Source organism: Canis lupus, chromosome 6 (assembly GCF_048164855.1).
Source record: "Canis lupus baileyi chromosome 6, mCanLup2.hap1, whole genome shotgun sequence".
In the NCBI taxonomy this organism is placed as follows: domain Eukaryota; kingdom Metazoa; phylum Chordata; class Mammalia; order Carnivora; family Canidae; genus Canis; species Canis lupus.
In genome coordinates this window covers 5,630,826-5,657,776 of record NC_132843.1, presented here as the reverse complement: position 1 = coordinate 5,657,776, position 26,951 = coordinate 5,630,826, and the positions used below count along the sequence as shown (strand labels likewise).

At 40.4% G+C, this 26,951-nt stretch overlaps 1 protein-coding gene across 3 annotated transcripts in view; it reads left to right on the top strand.

The window, feature by feature from the left end:
- The window catches only part of RAB31 (RAB31, member RAS oncogene family), a 128,580-nt gene that overhangs the window by 61,589 nt on the left and 40,040 nt on the right, over positions 1-26,951 (top strand). For all 3 annotated transcript variants that reach the window (XM_072828720.1, XM_072828723.1, XM_072828721.1), the window contains 3 exons: positions 3,417-3,498; positions 23,778-23,849; positions 24,908-25,014. In XM_072828720.1, coding sequence (XP_072684821.1) covers positions 3,417-3,498; positions 23,778-23,849; positions 24,908-25,014 — 261 coding nt within the window. The remainder of the gene's footprint in view (positions 1-3,416; positions 3,499-23,777; positions 23,850-24,907; positions 25,015-26,951) is intronic.

The window sequence follows — 26,951 nt, the reverse complement described above, 5'->3', positions numbered from 1 at the left end:
GTTTCAAATATTAATAGTCATTTTTCTAGTGGCAGGATGAGGAACAGAGGGGTGTATGTGTGTGTGTGTGTGATATGCATTACAACCATACTGAAGCTGTTCCTCGTGGGCTTGCTGTGTATCAAGCAGGAATTTCACAGATGTCATTCCCTCATTGGATCCTACAACAGCCCTCTAGATCGTGCAAAGTAGATATTGGTTTCTCAGATGAGGTTTCTCAAAGTAGATATGGTTTCTCAGATGAGGAAATTGAGGGCTTTTCTAAATGCTCATTCTGCCCTGCTGGCAGTGAGGACAGGACTCTGCATTTTGTTCCTGACATCTGAGACTCTTTGACTATGGAAAAACTGTCTTTTGAGTCTCAGATTTTTCCCCCTAATCTGTAGAGTGAAGAGGTTGGCCTCGATATTTCATGTTTCTTCCATCTCTAAAAGTCTCTGATTCTAAGATTTTTAAAGGCATGAACTTAGTTTTCTAAGCCTGAGAACTTTTTAAGGGCAGGGTTGATACAATACTTATCCTAGTGCCTAGAATATATTGAAGCATGAATGGAAATCTGGCTTACATCAAAGAGACTAAAAGCAAAACTAAAGGTACTTATGGAAAAAATTTCTAAACAAAGTTAAAAGGCAAAGGTTAAACCAGAAAAAGAATTATTTAAATTATAATGTTATAAAAGATTAGTATAAAACACTCAGGAAGTGAATAAGAAAAGATGAACAGGGGATCCCTGGGTGGCGCAGCGGTTTAGCGCCTGCCAATCCCATTGGCCCAGGGCGCTATCCTGGAGACCCGGGATTGAGTCCCACGTTGGGCCCCTGGTGCATGGAGCCTGCTTCTCCCTCTGCCTGTGTCTCTGCCTCTCTCTCTCTCTCTCTGTGACTATCATAAATTAAAAAAGAAAAAAAAAAGAAAAAGGAAAAATGAACACCCCAACCAAAAAGTGGGCAGGGGTCATGAACTAAGTATTTACTAAAGAAAAATATAAGAGAACAATAAACACTAAAATGGCATTCAAAGTTATAAGTATAATAAAAATGGGAATGACTTATCATTCCTCCTTATCACACTCCGAAAGATTTGAAAGATCAGGATTGACTGGGAAGAAGGTCATCTTCTATCTTGTCATGGGTGTGTACTTGGTCCCAGCCAGTGTGGCATGTCTAAGATTAAGTCTAAGGAGATAGTTGACAAGGACACAAAGATATAAGTACAAAGAGATTCATTTAATCATAATCATAATAGTGGAAAATAGGTGACAAAAATGTCTATTGGTAGTGTAGTGAATAAAGCCATAACGTGGTATAGGATACTTAGTCACTTTAGATAATGATGTTGATCTATATTCATAGAAATGGAAAGAGGACCATGATACATCAAGTGGAGGGAAAACAAAATGTATGTAGAGTATGATCAATTATGAGCATACACATTATATAAAAATAATTTGGAAAGACATATACCAAAGTATTAGCAGTGACTGTGGCTAAGCAGTGACATGAAGATTGATTTGTTTCCTCCTCTGCTTTCATTTTTTGAATTTCTTTTTTGGGAGGTCCCCATATATTGCTTTTGTAATGGGATAAGTAATGAAGACATTTCTATTTTTGGAATGTATTTACTCTTATCAGTAGTCTGTGTATATTTTAAGCACTTTAAAAGAAATAAAGCATCATGGGACAGTTGTGGTTTTGATAGTATTGGGTCATATCACTTAGAAAAATATTTAGAATTTCCATTTAGTGCAGTTGTAGGTTGATAAATGGAACTGTTAACTTTTGGTGTTGTGTGCATATGTTGTGGGGGTCGGGTGGGAATTGCAGGGACATATACTTTTCTATTTGGGACTTGTGTGGTTTACTTCTTAGTCTTGGGGAAAAGTAGAAGTTGAGGAAACATTAACAGAATGAGTGCTGAGTGGCACAGAACTGGACTGTGCGGTGGACAGGGTGGGTTAGCTGGGCTGTAGGAAGTGAGGGAAGACAGCCTTACCCCTAAAAACTCTACTGTGCCTCTCCTGAGAGTAAGAACATAATGAGGATACCATTTATCACACCTAAAAAATTAATTTTTTAAAAAAGATTTTATTTATTTGAGAGTGAGAGAAAGAGAGGAGAGAGAGGGTGGAAGGGAGCAGAGGGAGATGAACAAGCAGACTCCACACTGATCATGGATCCCAATGTGGGGCTCGATCCCACGACCCTGAGATCATGACCTGAGCTGAAACCAAAAGTTGAATGCTGAACTAACTGAACCACCCAGGCATCCTCTAGAAAATTAATTTTGATACAATGATCATTATCTGACATATAGTCTAAATTTAAATTTCTCCAGTTGTCCTCTAAATGTCTTTTAAAGCTATTTTCCTCTTAATTCCAGATTCAGCTAAGGGGCCTTTGGTGATTTTATCTTTTTCTTCTCTCTTAATTTAGATTCTAGAACAATCTCCTTGCCTTTTGTTTTGTTTGCTTTTCATGACTTTGTCTTACTTGAAACATTTGGGCCAGTTGTCTTGTAGAATGCTCCACATTTTCAATTCACCTGATTTGTTTCTTCATGATTAAATCCAGGTTTTGGCCAGAATGCTGCACAGGTGTTCTGTGTGCTTATTCCATCACATGAGGAAGCTTATCATGTCTGGTTGTCCCACTGTTGGGGATACTCACTAATTTTTAATGAATGGGAAGTTTATCTTACAGAAAAAAAGTCAAGGGTATAAACTTTTCACGTAGTGTATCTTTACATCTTTCATGAACACAGAGAGTTTATTAACAGGAAATATGCAAAAAAGAAAAGTATCAAGTGTTTCATTATCTACTGAGAGTTTCAAATCCTTCCCTTTTTTTAATGGAGAAAACATAAATACTTGGTAAATCACCGAGCTTTATCCTTGCATATATAAAAGCAGGATGAGAATGAGATATGGTATCTATCAGTTGCTCTAGTGTTGGATGCATAGCATAGGTGAATATGGAAGGCAGTTTTCTGTGTGTGCCATCTCAAGGCCCAAAATGTGACGTGCCCAAAGACTAGCTGCCCCTTTCATTATTCATTGTTGTAAGAATAAGTCTATAAAATCTTGGGTTTTATTTTCTTTCCTGAGATTTGGGGCATATTATCTCAGAACAATTGAACACACTATCTTAGGACAGTGCTGTTGGAAGCACAGTGCTTTGAATGCATTCTGGCTTAAAAAAATTATTTTTCCCTTCCCTATACCTCCAGTTGGACAGACAGAAAATGCAGAATATTTTCTTCTGGGTGATGGGACTCCAGCAGCCCTTCTTTCCTCTTAGTGGCCTCCAGAAGGGAACTTTGGAATCTTGCTGAGGCAAGATGCACTTGGTTGAAATGGGAGCCTTTGTGAGGATTGTAGGGGCGCCTGGTAATATGGAGATGTTGATTCTCTTTTTCAGGGCATCTTTTATGACCAAAACTGTGCCTTGTGGAAATGAACTTCATAAGTTCCTCATCTGGGACACTGCTGGGCAGGAACGGGTAAGTGTATGAGTTGTTGGGTTGTTGGCTTTCTAGGGAAAATACTGAGCCCAGTTCCCGAGGAGTTCTTTGTATTTGCTAAGACTCTTGGTTGCAAGTGACAGGAACCCAGCTTCAGTGATTTAATCAAAAAAGGAAATGTGCTCTTCCACTGTGTGAAAAATGTATGGGTGGCTGTCTGGAGATAGGGCCATGTTCAAGTCCCCCAGATGTATTGTTAGAGGCAGCCAGCTCTATTCCTGTTTCTCTGCTATTCCCTCTCTAGACTGGCTTCATTTTTAGGCAGACTCACCTCCTTCCCTTCCCCGAGGGTGCCAAGGATGGCTCCGTCAGTGACTCCAGGCCTGCATTCTAGCACCTGAGCAGTCCCACAAAGGATGGTATCTCCTTTCTGTGACTTGCATCCGGAGTCTCCACACCTGTGGGTTCTCACTGGCTTGCTTTGGTCACGTGTTCCACTCCTGAACTTGACCCGTAGTAGCATTCAAGGGTGATTTGTAGCTCCTATTTGTAGGGCCAGGTAATGGACTTCACTCCAAGAGGTAGGGGCTGCCATCAGCCCCACCCGAGCCTCTCTGGTTGGCAGTCTGATGGGTTTAGGTACCCAAGGAAAATCTGGATTTTCTTACTGGAAAACGAGACAATGGACGTTGGGTTACCAGATATAGCCAATGACTTGTCTCTTATTCTTAATTCCTTTTATTTGCCAAAAATATTTATAGGGAAGATTATTTAAGAAGCTTATGTTTTTAGATTTTAAAAAGTAAAATAATACCAGCACAGACTGTCCATAACAGGATATTCGTATAATAACTAGAGTGTATGTTGTCAGAGTCGAAAGGGGGTGGTCAGGATAAGTGACACACAGGGATAACCAATAGCTTGTCTTCATTGGGGGCTTTCAGCCTGTTCAGAGCTTTCATCAGAGCTGATGATGATAGAGTAAAATAGGTTAAGCTTTCCCTTGTCTGATCCAGGCTCATGTGACCACCTTCTCTACCTACCCTATTTAAATGTCAACACTTGTCTTTTTTCTGTCCCTGCTCCACTCACTTCCTTTTTCTCCACAGCTCTTACTACCTTCTAATGTACTATTTAATTTCATGATTATCTCTCTCTCAAAGGAAGAGAATCCAGGGCTCGGGATAATGCATCCTTTTCATTATCAGCTCCTGGCAATTCAAGTGTGTGTTTCTGACTTTCATTTTAAATAAATCCCCACTCCAGCATTTGTAGATTCAGGCTACTAAGGTTTTAAAGGTTTCTTTCTTCTTAATCAGGATGAGTCTTCTGGCCTACAAATGCTAACCTCATTAGAATGTCTTCTATTTTGCTGCTAAATTGAGAGCATAGACTTGCACCCATGAAGGTACTGCCTGGAGCACCTCTTAACTCTAAGTCAGCTGTGAATGCTGACCTCTGAAATGAGATGATGGATCCTAGGAGAAAACGTCTACCCAGGGATCTCTTCTTTACATATCTTCCTCTTACATACTATGTACATATATTTGTAGGATGTAGATCTGCTAGGTTTTTGGTTTTGGGGGTTTGGTTTTTTTGGTTGTATTTATACAGAAGTAGAGAGGTTTTCTTGCTCCCATTTTCACTTTTTGCCCATGAAATAGTTGCTTTTGCAGCCACTTTTAATGAGCATAATAAGTCAATTTTACAAATTGCTGGCATAGTATTAGCATACCTACTGCTTCTACTGCTGGTGGATATTTCCTGAGGGCTTCTTATGTTCCATAGAGTGTTCTGAGCACCTTCCATGTACTAACACACTTAGTCCTCTCGCAGCACTCTCAAGTGGGGACTATTTTTACCCCTATTTATAAGTGAGGTCACTATGGGACCGAGAGATTAAGTAACTTGCTCAAGACCACACAGCCAATGAGACATAAAGCTGAAATCTGAATCCAGCAGTCTGGGTTCTGAGCTTTGCATTGTAGTTTTGTTCAGCTAGAAAAATCACACAAAAGCCATGCAGCTGACAGTAAAATTATCCAAAATCCCACCACCCAGATATTTCCACTGCTTTTTAAATTGAAGGACAATTGACATGCAATATTAGTTTCAGGTGTACATTGTAGTGATTTAGTATTTTTTTATACGTTATGAAATGATCCCCACAATATGTCTGATTTCCACTATTGACATTAGATGACCATTCTTCTCACTGTGTGTGTTGTAACTTCACATCAGAGGGCTCACAGTTCTTTATAACCAGATGTTTTCACTGGGTAATAACAGTGTTCCTGAGGAGAGATTTCTGTATGATCTAAACAGAATATTTGACATCTCCCTACCTATTCTGATATAATATTCAAGGAATTGACTGCTCTTGATGAAATTTGGTACTCTAAAGTGACTACTGTAGTCTGTAGCTTGCTCCCTGACCACCTCAAAGCAAAATAGCAATAGAAAATTTTTCATATGACCATGTTTCTAATTATTCTAATTGCTTTTCCTAAAATTTGGCTATTAGAGGTAATGGACATCTGTGACTATATTGCTATGTCTGTAATTTTATTTTATTTTATTTTATTTTATTTATTTTATTTTATTTTTTATTTTTTTATGTCTAATTTTAAAAGCATAGTATTGCATATGTTATTTTATTATGCATATTATATTTATTATATATTATTGTGTTATTGTATCAGTGTTATATGTGTTGTTAATATTATCTATTATTATAATTATTAGTATTCTATGTGCAAGGTCCAATTCCACAGTACTTCAGGGAAGAGGGACTGAATTTTGGATGATAACTTCAGATGGATGCTTTTTAGAATCTAGGTGGGTGGAGAGCATGTGAAAAATGTCTGACAGCCTCTGCAGTCATGGATCCCTCCAACCCATGAAGGCCTGGTTTAGCTATCCTCAGGCCGTGCTTGTCTGGTGTCCCTCTGTGCAATCTCTCATCTCTCCAGTGATGGCAATTTCTCAGTCACTTTGGGAGTTTGTTGCGGATTTGATCGTTCTTGTAATGACGTTGCCTAATGTTGGAGCTAAAAATAAATTCTATGCTGCTGCGTGTGCCTTTTGCTATTTGTTCTGTCTCATTAATTGTTGGAGTCCAGTGTACTTTTTTATCCCTCTTTATCCTTGTAGAAATCGGCTAGTGTTCTCCTTTTTCTTTGTAATTTTAAACAAACTCTCTTTGGATTTATGATTTGATAATATAAAGACATAGATTTCCGTGGCCTCAAAGGGGATAATATGCAGTGTGTGTGTTAATTACTCAGTATTTGTTTATTTGTGGAACTATCAAGCCAAGTGCTGCCTCGTATACACAATATTAATTCTGGACCACATTCGTGGCACAAATTCATACTCTTGAAAAATTACTCTTCCTTCTGTGTGAGCACTGGAAATGTAAAAGGATCTCTCTTTGTGGGAGAGAGTATTCATTCTTGATATGCTGTCTTAATTATGCTTTTCATTCAAGCACGTATGACGGACATCTTATGATCTTTTCAATGGCAAATTGTAATCCTTGGACTGCCTCTGTTAAAAATGTTTTAAAATTTAACCACTTCAATCAACCAATTGATTGTTGAATCCAATTTGTTAGAAGCTTAACATTTGCAAAATTTATGCATTCGTTTTTTTTTGCTGCCAAGAGGGGTGTGGAGTGGGCAAGAGTGCCATTGGAGTACCTGTGTTGTAGCGTCACTGTGGGCTTTTGGGGTTTTTTATCCTGTCCTCTTGCAATGAGTTGTGCTGGTTCTGCTTTGTACAGAGCTGTGAATGGAACTCAGCAGTAGGTCAGCAGATGTCTCTGGAAGGTTTTACACAGGAGCTTGAAGTGGTTCCAGGGGAGAGAAAGGAACTTGTCTGTCCAGTTTTGTCTTCCTATCTCCCACTGGTCAGAATTGTCACGGGAAGATGAGACTTCTGTCATAATGTGTCAACACATCCTTCTTTCCCTCTGGGTTTCCTTTTGACTCTCTTCTTTGTTTTCCCAAATAAACTGGGGACTAGAATATCCATGTTATTATTAAAAATGTCTTGAGGCACCTGGGTGGCTTTGTCGGCTAAGTGGCCGATTCTTGATTTTGGTTCAGATCATTTCAGGATTGTGAAATTGAGTCCTGCGATGGACTTACACTGAGCATGGAGCCTTCTTGGGGTTCTTTCTCTCTCTCTCCCTCTCCCTCTGCCTCTCCCCCCTCTCTTTTTCTCTCCCTCAAAAAAAGTCTCATCAATAGGAATTATAACCTCCATCTTCTAGATGTGTGCTTCTAAGTCATTCTGGTTTTGTTTTAAAACACAGTTGCAATCCTTAGGATAATTCCATTAAAATGTTAGTATCTTAGAAGATTTTGATGCTTATTCTAAGAATCTAACATTAACAGATTTTAGCATCATCTTATTATCTGGTTTCACTTGGGTTGAAGTCAGTATTATGGCTGCCTCTCTGCCCTAGTGCCTCATCATAATGGTTGTATTTGTAAAATTTGGGTTTCAGGGGATCCCTAGGTGGCTCAGCAGTTTAGCGCCACCTTAAACTGCCCAGGATGTGATCATGGGGTCCCAGGATTGAGTTCCGCGTTGGGCTCCCTGCATGGAGCCTGCTTCTTCCTCTGCCTGTGTCTCTGCCTCTCTGTCTGTGTCTCTCATAAATAAATAAATAAAATCTTAAAAAAAAATTTGGGTTTCAAATGTACCACAGTCACAAAATCTGCAAAGGTGAATTAATGGTTCTTTGGTTAAAATAAAAAAGCTCTCCCCTTACTCTACTAATACATCTGAAGTTGAATAGCCTGACTTCTGAAATCAAGCTCATTATTATATACTTTTTTAAAGTGAAATTGAAGAACATATATATAGGCTAAAAAAATAGACCTCCCTTCCCAATACTTACTAGAAATTATGGAGCTTTGAACTTAATAGTAAAAATGACATAATTCAAAGATTTGTGTAGGGAATTATATAATTTATTACTACTGTTTTTTTGGGGGGTATTTTTAAAAATTTGATAGAACACCGAAAATGAAAGAAATGCTAAGAACAAATTGAACATTGTATAGGACTGAGTAAGTCAGTATTATCTAATAAAAGATTGAGCTATTGTAGAATTCTAAATATGATCTTAAATAAACAACACTTTATTTAGAATTTAGAATACTATTATTAATCCTGAAAGTTGACACCTGGCTGTGCCTGTTAATTCTTTTTTTATATCTTTCTATTTAAAAGTACTCTTGTGCTGGGGCGCCTGGGAGGCTCAGTCCATTAAATGTTTGACTCTTGAAATCCGCTCAAGTCTTGATCTCTGAGTTGTTAGTTCAAGCCTCGAGTTGGGCTCCACACCCAGTGGCGTGCGTACTCTTGTACTTATAGAAATGTTACAAAAATATTATGGAGCTTTCTAGCTGAGGTGGCTCTACTTCAAGCTGTGAGGACACAAGGGGGACACTGCTTGCTTGTTCATTCTGGGGTTAGAGAGGCAGCAGCTATCTGAGGAAGCACTCCTTGGGCAATGCAGAAGCACGAGGAGCAAGGCACAGATGCAAGGCCCCTTAACACTAGGGTTAGAATGAGCATATGACACATGACCTACATTCCTTTTGCCAAGGCAAGTCACATGGCTCAGCCCAAAGTCAAAGGATAGAGAGACATGGCCTTTAGAGGAAGTGAGAAAACTACATTGGCATAAACAGGGCATGGATTCATGGAAAGGTGAACAAGTAATTGGTGGCCGTAATTTTCTGCCATAGGCTTCTATTGGGTTCTCTTGCTCTGTGTGCTTTGGAGGCTCCATTCATCCAGCCTGGAATTTCTTTTCAGACATCTAGCTCAGTCTTTTTCCATTGAGTTTACTTTTACTCACTTTACGTTTTATCCAAAATGAATTTCCTTTTTTTTTTTAAATAAATGAAATTTTTTTTTAAGATTTTATTTGTTAATTCACAAGAGACAGAGAAAGAGAGAGAGAGAGAGAGAGGCAGAGACACAGGCAGAGGGAGAAGCAGGCTCCATGCAGGGAGCCTGACGTGGGACTCGATCCCAGGTCTCCAGGATCAGGCCCTGGGCTGAAGGCAGCGCTAAACCACTGAGCCACCCGGGGTGCCCCCAAAATGAATTTCCTGTTAAGAAATCTAAAACTGTAGAGACAATGCTTGCCCTTCTGTGGCTTTTAAAATACAGTGGACCTTGAGCAACATGGGGGCTTGGGGGGACTCCCCCACCAGTTGAAAATCCAGGTATAACTTTAGACTCCTCCAAAACTTCACTACTAAAATACCTACTGTATCTACTGTTGACTGGAGGCCTTACTGAGAACATAAACAGGCAATGAACAATATTGTATATGTTACATGTAATGTAATCTTACAATAAAGTCAGCTAAAGAAAAGAAAATGTAATTAGAAACTCATAACAGAAAATGCATTTACAGTCCTGTACTTTAAAAAAATCTGTGGACTTGTATAGTTCAAACTTATGTTGTTCAAGGGTCAACTGTATATTCATTATTTCTTGGTACTTGAGATAGTCCCTCCCTGTGTTTCTGGAAAGAGCCCAGTGAAGGTAGCTGTGATGTGTGATGTGAAATTCTCTATTTACCTGTTCCTTGATAAGGGAACTCTTTTCCTGTCCACTCCCTCACCCATTCTAGACTTGCTCAAAGTTCCAGTTTCATAAGCTTCTTATTTTCATTCTCTGGTTCACTTTGGAAGCAGCTGAGCCATGCTTTCATCTTTTTTGGAAATCCCATCCTGGAGTTTTAGTGGTTGGAAATAAAATTAACTGATAAACACCTTTGTCTGCATTTGTTTCTGCATGGATTATCATCATGTAGAGTATTACCTCTCTTTTTTAAAGACAGCTTAATTGAGGGGCACCTGGGTGACTCAATTGCTTAATCCTCTGCCCAGGTCATGATCCCAGGGTCCTGGGATCCCAGGGTCCTGGGACCCACATCAGACTGCCTGCTCAGTGGGGATCCTGCTTCTCCTGCTCCTTGCTACTTATGCTATCTCACTCTCTCTCTCAAATAAATAAATAAAATCTTTTTTAAAAACCCAACTTTATTGAGATATAATTCACAGACCATATAATTTACTCATTTAAAGTGTACAGTTCAGTGGACGCTAGTATATTAAGATTGGGCAACTGTTGCCACAATTAATTTTAAACCCATTAACAGTCATTCTCCAATTCATCCCATGTCTCCCAGCCCTTGGCTGCATTCTGCCTCTAGATTTGCTTCATCTGGACATTTCATATAAAGAGAATCATACAATCTGTGTGTTTTTGTGACTGGCTTCTTTCACTTAGCATCATATTCTCAATGTTCATCCACATTGTAACTTGAATCAGTGCTTCCTTCTTTTTCATGACTGACTGATACTCCATTGGATGGATGTACTACATTCTGTTTATCCATTCCACATTTTTGGCTGTTATGAGTAATGCCTCTTTAAGCATTCATGTACAAGTTTTCATGTAGATAGTTTTGTTTGTTTAATCTCTTGGGAATATATCTAGGCCTGAGATTGGTGGGTCCTATGGTAACTCTATGTTTAGCATTTTGAGGACCCACCAAAACTTCTCCAAAGTGGCTATCCCATTTTATATTCCTCTTTTGTTTTCCATTTTATATTCCTATAAACAATGTATGAAGTTCCACATTCCTACCAACATTGGTCTTTGCCAAACTCAGGGTTACAAAGATCTACTCTTATATGTTCTTCTAAGAGTTTTAGAGTTTTAGTTCTTACCTTTAGCTCTATGTTCCATTTGTTGTTAATTTTTGCATATCTTATAAGGAAAAGATTCAACTTTACTTTCTGTATGTTGCTATTAAACTAAATCAGTTGTCTCAGTACAACTTATTGAAAAGACTATTCTTTGTGCAATTGGTTTTCTCGGCACCTTTGTTAATATAATCAGTTGACCACAAATGTGCGGGTTTGATTCTGGACTCAGCTCTCTTTCTTTGATCTGTTTTACCTTTTGCCAATATCACATTGCCCTGATTGCTGTAGTTTTTTAAGCAAGTTCTTAAACTAGGAAGTATGAGTCCTCCAACTTTCTCCTTTTTCAAGGTTGTTTTGGTTATTCCACATCCCTTGTATTTACACAGAAATTTTAGGATCAGCTTGTACAGTTTTGCAAAAACCTTGCCTGTATTTAATTGATAGGGATTGTGTTAAATCTGTAGATAACTTTGAGGTTACCCACTCCTTAAACCTTTAACTTATAAGTGGTAAGTTGCAAACTGTTTTTTATCACTAATTGTGGATTAGAAATGCAGCCTTGAGCTCATAATGGTACTTGAAAAAATTCTGAATAAAATATTAAATCTTTGAAATATTAAAATGTGTTCCCCAGAATAAATTAATATAGAACTATAAATAAGGTTATATTTGTGAAGTGATCACTTACAATTTACCAAACTATTACTAGATTTGAAATGTATGATACTTGACTAAATTATGTGTTTAAAAGAAGGAACCTGCCTTCAAAATAATATTAGTTGCAGCTGATTTAGTTTTTTCAGCAATATTATCTAACCCGGGACCAGACTTTATTTCCTTAATGCACAGTATTCAGGAAAGCGTGATAATATTCGGAAACCTGTTGATACAAAGGCTTTCAGTGACTCTCCTAGTGAGTGTACAAACTTGTCTCCCCCCCCCCCCGCCCCTCAATTTTGAGATATTTCAGGCACTCCAGGAAAGAAGAAAATGATAGTATAATATTTACAGCACCCAGATTTGTTTACTCTTTACTTGTTCCTTCTGTCAGAGGTTTTCCTGGAAGCAAGGTCCCCGAAGAAGGCACAGTCCCGCTGGGGCCCTAGGAGCTGACAGGTTAGCCTGCGGTGTAGCCCGTGCAGCCGTGCTGCTTGCTCCCCTCCGGCTTACGTTTGCAAGCGCCTACCACGCTCCTACAGTGGGAACGGTTAGGCCACAGGATGACATGTGCAGAGGCAGCTGAGGGGCAGCCAGGCAGGGCTGGGGCCCAAACGCCGGGTCTCAGCGGGTCCCGGGAAAAGAGAAGGGAAGGAGGCAGCAAATAGCTGAGGTCAAGAAGCAAAAGAAACTTGTTTGCTTTCTTTCTGTCTTTCCTTGGGGCCCTGGACTCCGCAGTCAAGAAAGTGGTTCTCTTTTCATAGACCATGGCTCAAGTCAGAGGAAATTTTGACCTTTGGGAGTCCTTGAAGAATGGGGCCTCTTAGAAGCCCAGAATGAGCTGCTCTTTGTTTTCTCCTGGGCTTGCTGTGCAGCGGATGGAAATACAGGCCCAGCTCCACGCGGCCTCGGCAGCTAGCACCCGCAGGGAAATTGCTTCACCCCAGTGCACCTTTCCCACACCCACGAGAGATCAACTCTCCTAGGACTTTACCTCTGGTGGAAGAGCGTCGGGACCTGGTTTTGGCTGTCCTTCCCCGCCTATCACAAGAGATCAGTGCTTTGAATCAGTACAGATCACTATCCTGATAAGGGAAATACTCCTCCTCTCCCCTCCACTCCCCTAAAACTCCCTCAAAAGGAATACGGAGACACAGCAGAAGCTTACAAATCCCGTAGATGCTGTGGAAAATGAGGTAAAGGGCTACTGCTATCCATAGGGCTGGGCCACGTCACCTCCGTTTAGAAGGAGCCTTGGCAATCACTTGATTTAAAAGTGGTACAGCAGGGGCACCTGCGTGGCTCAGTGGGTCAAGTGTCTGCCTTTGTCTGGGGTCGTGATCTCAGGGTCCTGGGATCGAGTCCTGCGTCGGGCTCCCTGCCCAGGGGGGAGCCTGCTTCTCCTTCTCCCTCTGCTGCTCCCCCTGCTTGTGCTCTCTCCCTGTATCAGATAAATAAAATCCTAAAGAAATGAATAAATAAATAAAAGCGGTACAGCTGAAGAGGTCCAGGGATATTTCAAAAATATTAAAAAACAAAACAAAAAACCGCTCAGCGGTTTAGGGCCGCCTTCAGCCCAGGGTGTGATCCTGGAGTCCCAGGATCGAGTCCCACATCGGGCTCCCTGCATGGAGCCTGCTTCTCCCTCTGCCTGTGTCTCTGCCTCTCTCTCTCTCTCTCTCTCTGTGTGTCTCTCATGGATAAATAAATAAAATCTTAAAAAAATTGGTGACGGAAGCTGCAAGGAAAGTGTGACTGTGGCGTTGGAGGAGGGCCCTGCCGTCTGTGGTGGCAGCGTGAGGGGGCTGGAGTACCTCTGCTGGCACACCTGGCACCAGGGGTGGCCCACATGGGGGCGGGGGCATCATTTAGGACTTGAGATGTAGGAGAGAAAGACAAGGGATGTGTTTGCATTTTAAAATAAATGGAATGAGATTCAATGAAGTGGCCACACAGTATAGTGAAGATAAAGCCGGGCAAAGGGGCGACTTGGGTTGGATGAGCAGAGGTTCCCTGGTGGGACCATTTCAAGAAGCAGCATTTGCCTTGGCCTGTAAGTGGGCTGGATAAGCCTGTGTTTACCGACCCTCCAATCGGGACAAAATTTGGATATCATATTATTATGGTTGAAGAGAGAAAATAAAATGGTATGAAAGACTGAAAAATAAATAAATACAATAAATGTAGCAAGTCCGCAGGGAGACTCCCAGCACCCGAGCCTGCGGCCAGTGGCCAGAGCGACAGGAAGGGAGGCGGGAGGTGGACAAGAACAGCAGAGAGGGAGTGTGGAGCCTCAAGCCTCGCAAGGTGAGGATGCGCAGCCCCCTTCTGTCACAGCAGACCCCAGCGTTGTCCTTTGCTCCCGGTGGCCGGGCTCCCTGCTCCCGGGCTGCCCTGCCCACGTTCCAGGCGTGTTCCGGGCCGGGTGGCCACGCCGCTGCAGGAAGACATTTCTCGAGTCAGGGAACGATGTTCCACGGGGCTGGACTTTGGTCTGGGAGGCCCTGAATGGCTTCTAATTGCACAGCATTGTCTGTGCCTCCGGGGTTGGAGACAGTCGGGGGCAGAGGCTGCAGGCAGCCCTGAGGACCGGACGGCCCGGTTGCGCCCAGGAGGAACCTAACAAGCACTTTGGTCATGTTTTCTCTCCTCTCGCCTCCCCTGGCCTCCTCTCCACTCCCACTTCTCTTTCCCCTCCCTTTTCACTTTTGTGCACCTAATTTCCTAAATCTGGTTGAAGTACAAACCAAAGGGCCTACCAAGCCTGTGGATGTCATTTGTGACAAGGAAATTGGGCACATGGTCATCACTGAGTAACAGAAGAGCGTGCTCCCGAGGAGGCGCAGAGGGACATGTCTCTGCAGGAACAGCTCGAGTGTCCTCAGAACGCAGAGCTCGCTGTTTGGAGACATTTCTATCCAGAGCAGCCCCCTTGAAAATGTAGCCTGACCCCACCCTCCTTCTTCACCTTCTAGTTGTTTCCTAGGGGCACTGTAACAGATTACCTCATGTTTAGTAGTTCAAAACAGCACAAGCTCACTCACGCACAGTTCTGAAAGTCAGAAGTCGGAAAAGAACTTACCAGGCCAATACCAAGGCATAGGCAGGGCTGCTGGACAGTGTATCATGCAGGGTAATCTTCCCATCTCAAGGTCAGCCGGTCAACAATCTTAGTTCCATTAGGACTCAATGCCCCCTTGCCATGTACCATAATGTAGTCACAGGTCCCAGGGATTAAGATGGGGATATCTTTGGGGCTGTTATTCTCTCTGCCAACTCCTTAGAACATACCTGTTATGTACCAAGTGTTGAAGGAGTGAAAACATTTAGTATAAGCCCATATCTGCATTACATCAACTCATGCAATGTTTCACGCAGAGAAGCAACTGAGAAATGGGAAGATCATGGAATTTGGAGTCAGAAGATCTGTGTTCAAGGTCTGGTGACACCATTTAAGAGCTGTGTGTCTGTGGGCAATTTACTTAACCATTCTGAGCCTTTTTTTCTCATCTGTAAAATGGGAACAAGCTTACCTGGTTAACCTGCCTTCACAGGGTTATTGATTCATCACATGTGTTGTGTTGTTACATATTTGTTGAGTCCCTGCTATGATCCAGATAAGGGGTCAGGAGAGGTTCTCAGAGGAGGTGGCAGTTGAAGACATGTATGACATGTGTGAGTGAGGGTCTAGGCTGGGGAAGGCATGTAGGATGACCTTCAGGGCTCCATGTGGCTGCATGTTCGGAGAGCAGGGAGGAGGCCAGGGCCTGGAGAGAGAGAGAGGGAGGAAGACTGTGTGCCTGAGTGACACCACAGGACAGAGTTCAGATTTATGCTTAGTAAGTTAGAATGATTTTGAAAAAACACCACCCTTTGACTTTGTTGGAAGAAAAAAACCACTGTGCTCTAGGGCTAACATAATATGACGTCAAGTATTTGCTTCAGAAGATTCCAGCGTAAGGGGTGAGGTGGGAGGGGAGGTGGAAACATTCCAGGGGTCATGTGTTCAGGCTGATCTTGAGGCTAGGGAATGAGAGAATGGAAGCACAGTGTACCAGGCTCTCTTCTTGTGCGTATGGTTGAAAAATTTCCACAATTAAAAAGTCAAAAATAGATTTGATGGTATATGTAAATGACATAACTCAGAAGTTAAAAACAGAATTCCTCTGGCTGCTGTGTGGCCAGTGTGGAGGCCACTGCAGTATCCAAATACTCCAGTAGAAACTTCCAGATAACCAGTCAAGGAAAGATGAGTCTGCAGGCTGCACTAGGTGAACTCAGCACAGAGGCCTGGGTGCCTGGTGCTTTTGGGGGTGAATGAAACCACATGCCTGCAGGTGTGTCTTGTGTGGATCTGATCTCTTCTTACCAAGGTGCTGTCACAGACTAGGGAATCTCCTCATGGGTGCCCAGCAAGGCAGGCTTTCCTTCGGGTACCATGTTGGCAGGACTGCAGGATGGGTAACACTGCCAGGGAGCGCGGGGTCAGGCCCTGCTCTGGGGCCCATGGGCCAAGGTCTGTCCTGCTCCAGGTGATATTTGCTTGCTGTCCCATTCTGCAGGGAGACTTCTTTCGAAGAGGGGTGTTTATCGTGAACAGGAGGGCTGTATACAGATGGGAAAACTCAGAGCAACCTGAGCAGAGTACAGAGGGAAGGGGAGCCATGACCAAACCTCATGGCATTTCCTTTAAATGAATGGTGGCTGTGTGGGATGAGAAATGCAGAGAACTTAAGGACGGGGTGGGGCAGAGTTGTGGACTTTTAGGAAATTCCATTGGTTTGCTAACAGATAGGAATTAGAGTTGAGGTTCTCTGTAGTTGGGTATTACATGGGTGGGAAAAAATGTACTTCTACATCATTTCAAAACCTTGACTTCTGTCTTATGCATTATTCTAAGGATCAGAATATGCCAGTTCATTACCTTGTCTTTTACAAAAACACTAACCCATGCCCTACTCTCCAACCCCCCCTTTTTTTGTAGAAAGATGTTTGGATTTGTGTTGTATCATTGTCTACTAAAGAAGGTTTGCACCTTACCTTGTCAAAAAGGAGGCAAACAGAGATCAGGTTACTTCTAAAACCCAGCTTCCTCCTGATATGTTTGCTTCAATGCCCTGATCCCTGAATGCCAAGGAAGCTCTTTGACTTTAATTGGCAAATTGAAAGAAAGAAGAAAGAAGGGGGGTGGGAATCCCCTTTCATTGTAAAAGTAGTGTGTCCTATTAAAATTAAAGAAAAATCTGGACATATTACCAGTAGTGGTCTGCCTATGATGGCATTATTCAGAAATAACTACTGTTAATAGTCTGCCTTATAGTTTCCCAGCCCTTTTTCTATTCAGCTTTACTTACTATTGGATTTTAGGACATCTGAGTGGGCATATTATATAGGCCTTCTGCTTTTCTGTGGAAAGAGAGGGTCTGTGTAAAAATCAGAAATGTTCTTCTGAATGGCACAGAAAGAACAGTCAGTAATGGTTTTTCCATTCAGCTTTTGCCAGCTGAGAATGTTGGGAATGTCAGGAATTTTCCTCTACCACTTCCCTCTTTGTTTGAATCCTAATGAACCACGGGATATGTTTTGGTTTCTGCCCTTGACTGTCCATGGCCTCAGGGTTCTGTGGGATGGTGAGAATTTCTGATTGTGTGCTGGGATCAGAGACCGACCAGCATTGGCTCCCTGGTTGCATCGAAGTGACTCACCAGGGACAGTGTCCTCTGAAAATCATAGCACATAACCAATCCCTACAAGTTCCTGGACTTGATGCAAGAGCCGTCTGGTTTGGATAATTCTCGTCTGGGGGACAGAGCCCAGCTGGAGCCTGTCCTTGTTTGGAAACTTTATGTGTTTTCCACTACTGCTCATTCTTGACATGCAGAATTTTTGCTGCTATGGAATTTATGATTCCACAAACCTGCATTTAAGGAATTTTTCCTGAAGCAGACTGGGTGGTCTGGAGGATTAGGATATTTCCTGGAATAATACTTTCCACTGTGTGCTGACTAGTGTGTGCATGCACACATGAATGGGGTGGTGTGGGAAGGGAAGAAAGGTTTGTGTTGTAGGTAATGCACTTGGAAGAATCAAGAGCAGGGCAAAGGAAGGAGGTTCTATCCAGAGTCTGTCGTACCTTGGCCATGAGGATCATCACAGAGCTAGAAAAACCTTAGTTATCACCACTGACTCCACCCTCACTGCTAACTGACATGAAAATATTGAGGTTCAGAGCCAGTGGTCAAGAAAGAATTCTTGGGGCATCTTCAGTGCAAGCAGGGTGGTTTTATTAAAACATGAGGACAGGACCCGAGTTTCAGAAAGAGCTGCACTGGGGTCATGAGAAATGGCTGTTTATATACTTTCAAGTTAGGAGGGGGTTAGGGATAGCATAAGTCTCTGAGGAATTTGGAAGCAAGGTTTCCAGGACCTTGAGGGGCTTAGCCGTTGTTAGGAAAAGGCCATTTACACTATCTAGTAAAATCTTAGTCATGAGACCCTTCAGATGTCTATCTTGGAAGGATGATTGCTAACATATATCTTGGGCGAGGGGGGTTGAGACAAAGAAAGTTTCCGAAGGAATTTTTATTTTTATTATTTTTGAAGATTTTATTTATTTATTCATGAGGGACACAGAGAAGCAGAGACATAGGCAGGCAGAGAAGCAGGCTCCCTGCAGGGAGCCTGATGTAGGACTTGATCCCAGGACCCGGGGATCATGACCTGAGCCAAAGGTAGATGCTCAAGCACTAGGCCACCCAGATGCCCCCAAAGAAATTTTTATGTTAGAGGAGACTTACAGATTCCTGGAGTTTGAGCTAATATTAAGCTAAAGTATTAATTAACATGGAGACAGTTGAGTTCCTAGAGGAGAGTCACTCTGCCTGTCTCAAGGACTTGTCAATGGACTGTAAATTGTAAGGAAATTGATTTTTTTTTCTTTTGCTTTTGTTTCCCACACCGCTACCCACATTTTACCAGAATAGAGCCAGGCATGGATATCTAGACTCCCTTTGAGTCTAGATCTCTTCATACTTTGCCTTCAATGTGGATTCTGAGCATACTAGGTCTCAAGATGTTAATAAATATTACTTGAAAAAAGGCTAAAAAAAATTGAGTAGTCTAAGTTAAAATTGAAACAAATAGTTTTCTTTACTACAGAAATTTTCAGAGCCTTCAATGTACTAATAATACTTTGTAAATCTCTAGAAGATCATTATTACATATAGCATTTCTGAAACCTACTTGGCCAAGAAACCTTTTTTCCAAAAATCACCTCATGAGCCCAGGGTTCTGTAGAAGACCCTTGGGAAGTACCAGACTGCTCCACTTGTCTCTTTTGCCATCTCATATATTTTTCAGAAATGAGAGTTTCACTGCTGCCCAGCAGTCCATTGTATGGCTAAGGGCAGAGTATGAAGAGATCTAGACTCAGAGGGAGTCTAGACAAATTTATGTTTCTGGCCCCTGATGGCTAGACATTGAAGTGTGTTCCAGTTTTTCAGCATTACTGGTATTCTGGAGTGAATTCTGGTTCCCTTGTGACCATCTTGGATCATTCCCTTCAGATGTGCAATTGTTGAATCAGTGTGTGAACATTTTCAAGACTCTTGATATTCATTGTTCGATTGCTTTCCAGAAAGGTTATGCCCGCTTATCCTTCTCCCAGTTGCTGGAAGTGAGCACAGGGTTAGCATCTATCTGTAAAAGCTGAGAAATCTGAGAAGGTTGAAGAAGACCATTCCCTTCTCTTTTATTCTGTAGATGATGCAACAATTAAAAAACACAAAGTCACCCACAATAAGGACATTTCTTTTGAGAGTTAGATTGACTTTTCACAATTCCCTGTGCTTCTTCTAAATAATTAAATGCCACTTGAGAGTTATCTGAGCACTTTAATTTGGTATTCTAGATATTTTGCTGGATAGTTAGGGAAGAAGGGATTTTGAATTGGCGTCTGTCTTGCTAATTTTCAAAGAACTCGTTAAGGTGAGAGTTAAAAATTATAGCAACCTCCTGTGATTATGAAACTGTATTTCTAAAAGAATCTTTTATGTGAGTGTTTTCATCAGTCTTAATTTGGGCTCAACGGAAATTGAATTATGTCATGTTGAGTATTAAAGCCAATTGTGGTGCTTTTGTTTTTATATTTGTATGGGGAAGAGTATATACATTGTAGGCTAGAAGTGGTTTATCTTTTTGTCTTCCACTAATATTATCCTTTGGTCAATACATTATTGGGTTTTGGAACTGAGACTTGAACTTTTAACTCATTAAAACCCCCAAGTCCCCGGCACTAAAGTCATTTAAGTAGCTTCACCAACAGATTTATTTCAAAATGATTCCATTTGGAGGAAGGAAAGAACAAGTAATGCATTATATACAAAGATCTATTCAATAATTCATGAGACCTGCACACTAGTGACCATTTCAGATTCAGTTGGTGGTATCAGAGCTGAAAATGAACTCTGTCTTAAGAAGATGCCCACAGTTTGCTCATCTCTGTGCTTAAGTTCACAAATATCTTGATATTTGAAATATAAATTTTATACCTACATGGTGTTGTTTAATGTGGACCTTTCTTATATAGAAGCTATTTCGAAAAAAAAAGGCATTTTATATAGTTGGGCTAAAGGACACTTTATATGCATTCCCTACCCTTAGCAAAGCAGGAATGTTTCAAAAATACATTGTTTTTTCCTCCATTTGGGCAGGAATTCTGATTTTATTTTCTATACCGGGGAGTGGATTTCCAAAGGATGGATTGAAAATAGATTTATTGATGCCTGACAATTACAACAAACGCACAGTGTTGGGCAGTGGAGATGAAAGGCATGGGTGGTAAATGGCCCGCTGTCCTCCAGTGACTCCTGGCAAGTGGCCAAGGCTGTCAGCTGGGAACTCCTGGGTTCATCCTGAGCTCTATCCAACACATTCCCTTTTCTAAAAAACCACAGAGGCACCAGAGCAATTTCTGTCCAGGGTGAGGCTTGCACAGGGGCTGGGGAGGTGAGAAAGAGCCTGCCTCCTTCCACACTCCTGAGAGTGCCACACTAACTCTCTTCAGTGCATTAAGAGGGAAATCTCAGGAACTGATGTGCTTCATATCCCCAAATAGGATCATTTCCCTTTGGCAGGTCTTTATTCAGTGATAAGTATTGTGTGGGAAATAAACATGAATGAGCAAGGGTTTTGTTGTTCACTGGAAAAGCTTCAGGATTGATCCTTCCTTCCCTCCCTGCTCCTTATCCTACTCTCCAATAAAAATTACTGCTTTTTCTTTTTAAACTTAAAAGGCGATTTTCTTTTTTAAAAAATCATTGTAAACATTTATGCTATGCATAATGCTATGCAGACTCTTTTAAGAAAAATGTACAAATCACTGGAAATCCCATTTAACATTTTGAGAAACATTGTTATAGCTGTACACATAGATTTACCCACTCACATTTTATCCTAAATTGTAGCATGCTCCATAGGCTGCTTTGAGACTTTTTTTTATTCCTTTAACAGTATGTAATCTTTTCCTATAAATAAAAATCTTCACCATCATTTCAGTTATTTCAGAATATGCCATTATACGCAGATACCATTAATGGATTCTGTATGGTGAGCCATTAGTTTTCAAATATTTGCTCCCATGTATAACATAGGGATGAGTATCTTTGTATGTGATGATCACTCCAGTATATGTTCCTGTAGGTGAAATTACTGGGTCAAACAATATGCACATTTTAACTTTTGGTATATATCATCCACAATGGCTTTTAAAGAAAGTATCTCTTTTTTAAAAATAAAAATAATATATTGGGGTGCCTGGGTGGCTCAGTCTACCTTTGGTTCAGGTCATGATCCCAGGGCACTGAGATCAAGCCCCGTGTGGGGCTCTGTGCTCAGTGGGGAGCCCTACTTCTTCCTCTACCACTCTCACTCCCCCTGCTCTCGCTCTCTCTCAAATGAATAAATAAGATCTTTAAAAAATTATATATTTAAGTTATACAACACAATGATTTGATGTACATAGTCATAGTGAAATTATTACTATTGTCAAACTAGTTAACATATCTTCTCACATATTTTGTAAGTGATGAGAGCACCTAAAATCTACTCTTCTGGCAAATTCCCAGATGCAATACAATATAATTAACCACAGTCATCATGCTGTGCATTCTATTTCTAGAACTTATTCATCCCATATAACTGCAACTTTGTACCTTTTCACCAACTTCCCAATTCTCTCCCATACCCACTCCTGGTAACTACCCTTCTTCTCTCTGCTTCTGTGTATTTGACTTTTTAAGATCCCATATATAAGTGAGATCATGCAGTTTTTTTCTTTCTACTTCTGGCTTATTTCACTTGGCATGATATATTTTAGACTCATTCATGTTGTTGCAAATGGCAGGATTTCCTTTTAAAATGCTGGATAATATCCCCTTGTGTATGTACATACACCACATTTTCTTCATTCATTCAGTCAGTAGGCACTAAGGTTGTTTCCATATCTTGTGCATTGTGAGTAATGCTGCAATGAATATGGAAATACAGAGATCTCTTCGAGGTATTTGATTTTATTTCTTTCAGGTATATACCCAAAAGGGGAATTGCTGGATCATATAGTTATGTGTTTTTGGTGTACCTTTCATAGTCCTGTCTATAGTGGCTGCACCCACTTATATTCCCAAAGGTGCATCGGGGGTCCCTTTTCTCCGCATCCTCACCATTACTTGTTGTCTTTTGTCTTTTTGATAGCAGGCATCCTAACAGTTGTGATATATCATTGTAATTCTGACTTGCATTTCCCTGAAGATAAGTGATGTTGAGAGTCTTTTCATAGGAAGGTCTTTTTCTTTTTTTTCAAAGATTTTATTTATTTATTTGAGAGAGGGAGAAAGCACAAGCAGGGCAGAGGGGGAGAGGGAAAAGGAGAGGGAGACTTCATGCTGAGCAGGGAGGCCAACTCAGTGCTCAGATCCCAGGATCCTGACATCATGACCTGAGCCCAAGACGGATGCTTAACCCACTGAGCTACCCAGATGCCCCAAGAAGGTCTAAAATACATTCCCATGTAACATATGAGAGTGGTCCCCTGCCCAAATCCAAACTAACAATGAATAAAATAAATCTTCTTAATACTGAATAAATTAACACATGCCTCTTCATGCTTTTATTTTAATTTCTTTTGCTGTAATTGAATTTTTAAAATACTTATTGGCAATTTATGTCTCTTCCTTGGAGACTTATCTGTGTATATCCTTTGTCCATTTTTCTGTTGAGCTGTCTATGACTACTCAGCTTTCAAAGATCTATTCTTCAGAAAGTACATAGAATCTGTGCAGTATCCTCAGCATAATTATCTATCCTGTTTTGGGAGAAAGAATTCTAGTGACCAACGAGTCTTGCTTTGCTCACATTTTTGAACAGAGCTTGTGTGTGTCACCGTGTGCCTTTGAGGGACAGCAGCCGTGCAGGCTGAGGGCGGGTTGTGGAGGTGCCCTTGCTCAGTGTTCCTCATTAAGGACACGGTGAGGGTCTTGTGACCTGTGCCAGTCTCCTCTTTTCCTCCACTTGGCAAGCATCTTTTTCTTACCACTGAGTAAGTCTAATGAGATTGCCCTGGGTCAGTCATATTAGATAAGTAATGAGCAGTAGAGAAAAAAAAATTCATAGAACAGGAACATTTAAAATAAAGTTTATTTTTGGCCTTAGCCCAAAAGTGAATTTCATGGTCTATAAGCCACAAGCACATGTGCAGTCAAGGAGGAGAATTTATTGCCTAATATGGCTCCTGGGGAAAATACTAGGGGAAATTCAGGGATTCTATAAGGCTAATGTAGGATGAAAATTTTATATTTAATTTGGGGTTGCATAAAATGTGTTGATTTTGGCCTAAAAATATTCATTGTTCTTAAACAGTTTCATTCACTGGCTCCCATGTACTACCGTGGATCTGCTGCAGCTGTCATAGTATATGATATTACCAAACAGGTAAGAATGCCCCCTTTAAAATTTAGATGCTATTTATGTTGATTCTCTGCCTTAGAAAGACCAAAGCAGAGACTTCACTGCGTGAGTCTTGCCAGTAGCCTGGAATGAGATTTCATAGCATGGTAGCCAGGGATATGCAGCACCATATATTGAATTTATTCACCTATATGTAATGCAACATTTCAAATTTATTAGCCAAATTAAATGAACAACAATGATTTTTTTTTTTTAATTGCCACTACTGCTCTCCAGAATGTCAACTTTTTAGGAAGGGGAGAATTATTTTTAAGTTCTGCATGTTTTATAATTAGAGAATACTTTCTATTAGTGTTTCAATCACACTACTTAAAATGTCAAGGATAATGTTTATGTATGTGTAGTGTATTTGCATATATATAGTATACCATATTTAAAGTATACTTTATCATGTTGAGGATCTAGGATATCCATCAAGTAACTGCAGTGGTTTGCAGACTGGTTTTTTCCACTCCTGGAATTCTGACTCAGCCCACAGGACTGCTGGTTTAATGATCCATCACTGTTGTCAACCATGAGTTCCTGACCATTTCTACCTAAAAACCTAGTGTTTACCTTGACTGGTTTGCTGCAGGACGATTGTGAGTGAAGGGCAAAAAGGAGAACACGATGAGAGGAAGAGAGCATGAGAGAGAGAGAGAGAGAGAGAGAGAATGTATAGATGTATTCTTTCTCTTTCTGTCGTGAAATAAGCATGAACATATCTGGTCCTACGACTTAAGTCTTTTTCATGTTGCGTCAAGGCTATCATTTTAAATTAATGGCATTTATAGAAGAAAATTACTAGTATGATTTTCTTCATCAAGTTTCAGTTTTAGAAAAGGAAACTTTTATAGGCCATTTAGGTGTAACAACTAATATGAAGTTTTGTGCCAAGATAGGGGCTGGATGTTAACATATTCACATACGTTTGCTAAAAATATTTTTCTCTGATAAATTGAGTTAGGTTTATATTTCTACTTGGTAAAATACTGTGTTGATGAGACTTTCCAATGACTAATTTATTTACATTTTGGGTTTAGGATTCATTTCATACCCTGAAGAAATGGGTGAAAGAACTGAAGGAGCACGGTCCAGAAAACATTGTAATGGCTATTGCTGGAAACAAGTGTGATCTCTCAGATATTAGGTAAGATGCATTAAAAAAATTTTTTTGTGTAGTGAATATCCTTCATCTCTGAATGTCTACATGTAAAAAGCTGTCATGCCTGTGTTGTTAAGTCTGTTCTCAGAATAATGATTTAATAGATAGTCATTCACTTGTGGTCCAGGTAGTATTTGTTCAACCAGAGTAGAATTAAGGAAAAATAATATGGAAATGCAAATTGGATGGATCACCTAGAAGTGGATACTAAAACCAAATTGCACATTTACATCTCTGACTCTAGAGGTCTTTGGGCTAAATGCTTTTATTATTTTTGTTGTTACTTTTTAAAAATTTTATTGACATTATTTCAACTGGCCATTTTAATAAGACTTTCAAATGGTAAATAGAGTTAGAATTCATAATATTTCCCATAGCATCCATGTTTATTTTAGTTCTAACTTTAACTTAAGGTTATAGTCGGGTCTATATAATCTCACTGTTTTCTTCTAGGATCTGAAGGTGATGTGTCATATAGAAACACTGGTTTCCTTCAGAGACACTGGTTGGGTGACCTTGCTTTACTTAGAGCAAAGTTTGCAGGGATCCAGTCCACAGGAACTAGAGATTTGATGAGAGCTTTATGCAGCCTGATAAGCTAGCTATTTTTACCAAATAAAAATGCAATAAGAAAGAAATAGTGAATTTGCATCATCTCCATCTCGCTGGCTATTTAACTCTCTGCAATTCCAGTCATTGGTCTTCATAAAACAGCAATGTCATGCTCAGGTTTTGCTCATCCAAGTACGATTAAGCAGAAGTTTGATAAACAATGGAAATAAATCTTGCAAAAGCTCTTAACATGGCCTTTGACAAATTGCTCTGTTTTTTCAGGATTTCAAAAGCTTTGTATCATGTTGCATTGGGTTGGTTTATAATAACAGCCATAAACACCACTTAATTATTTGTTTTTCTGGGGGCTGGACAAATCTTTAAACTCCCTAGACTTAGTTCAGATCTCTACATTCTTTACTATACTTTACTGAAATAGTTTTATACATTCTTTTTTTTTTTTTTTTAGTTTTATACATTCTTTACTGAAATAGCTTGCTTGTCTAGAATTGCAAAAGAATCACTTTAACTTTTGTCATTGGAAGGGGGTCGGGTGGGTGGGTAGAGACAGCCTTTGCTGAGGGCAGATACCTGAAGGAGATGTACCATGTTTCAGGGTGGAATTCGCCTTTCATGCAGTGGTATAGAATTCTCCTCAACAGCTATTCTGCTTTGTGCCCAGCCTATATGTACAGTTTTCAAAATGCCCCAGCTAACATTATCCATCCATCTCACTTTCAACCATAAATTCATGCACAGCCCTTCCAGTGGGAGACAGTCCCGGTGCTACATCCAGCGGTGACATCACGGGACCACCGTCCCACTAGTTCAGGTTTCTGGTTAGTTTACCTTTCTTCTCTAGTTTGGCCTTAGTGAGGTCTGAATGTGACTTCTCAAAATCCTGCAGTGTGGTTTAAAGTGTGGAGTCTATATCTTTCGTTAAACACAAAGTTATGTTAGCTGCTATTTGTTATTTGTTACTGAATTATGCAGCAAGGAAAGGACTCCCTTTGCAATTCTCTTTCAAACCTCAATTTAAAAAGCCCAGCTTGATTAAGTCAGAGGGAAAGACTAGTTTGATGTTTGTAAGTTTTTAAACATTTATTAATGTATAATTAAAATTTTAAATTTATTTACAAATATATTTCACTGAACTAATTTAGAAGTCATAAATTCCACCTGTTTTAAGTATGCTGGTCAATAAATTTTTGTATAATTATAGGGCTGTGTAGTCATCATCACATCTAATTTTAGAACGTTTCCTTCATCCTACAAAGAACATGCCAATTTACAGTCACTCCCAGTGCCCAACTGCTTCCTGCCCCTGGCAACCACTACTATACTTTCTTGTCTTTATAAATTTGCTTTTT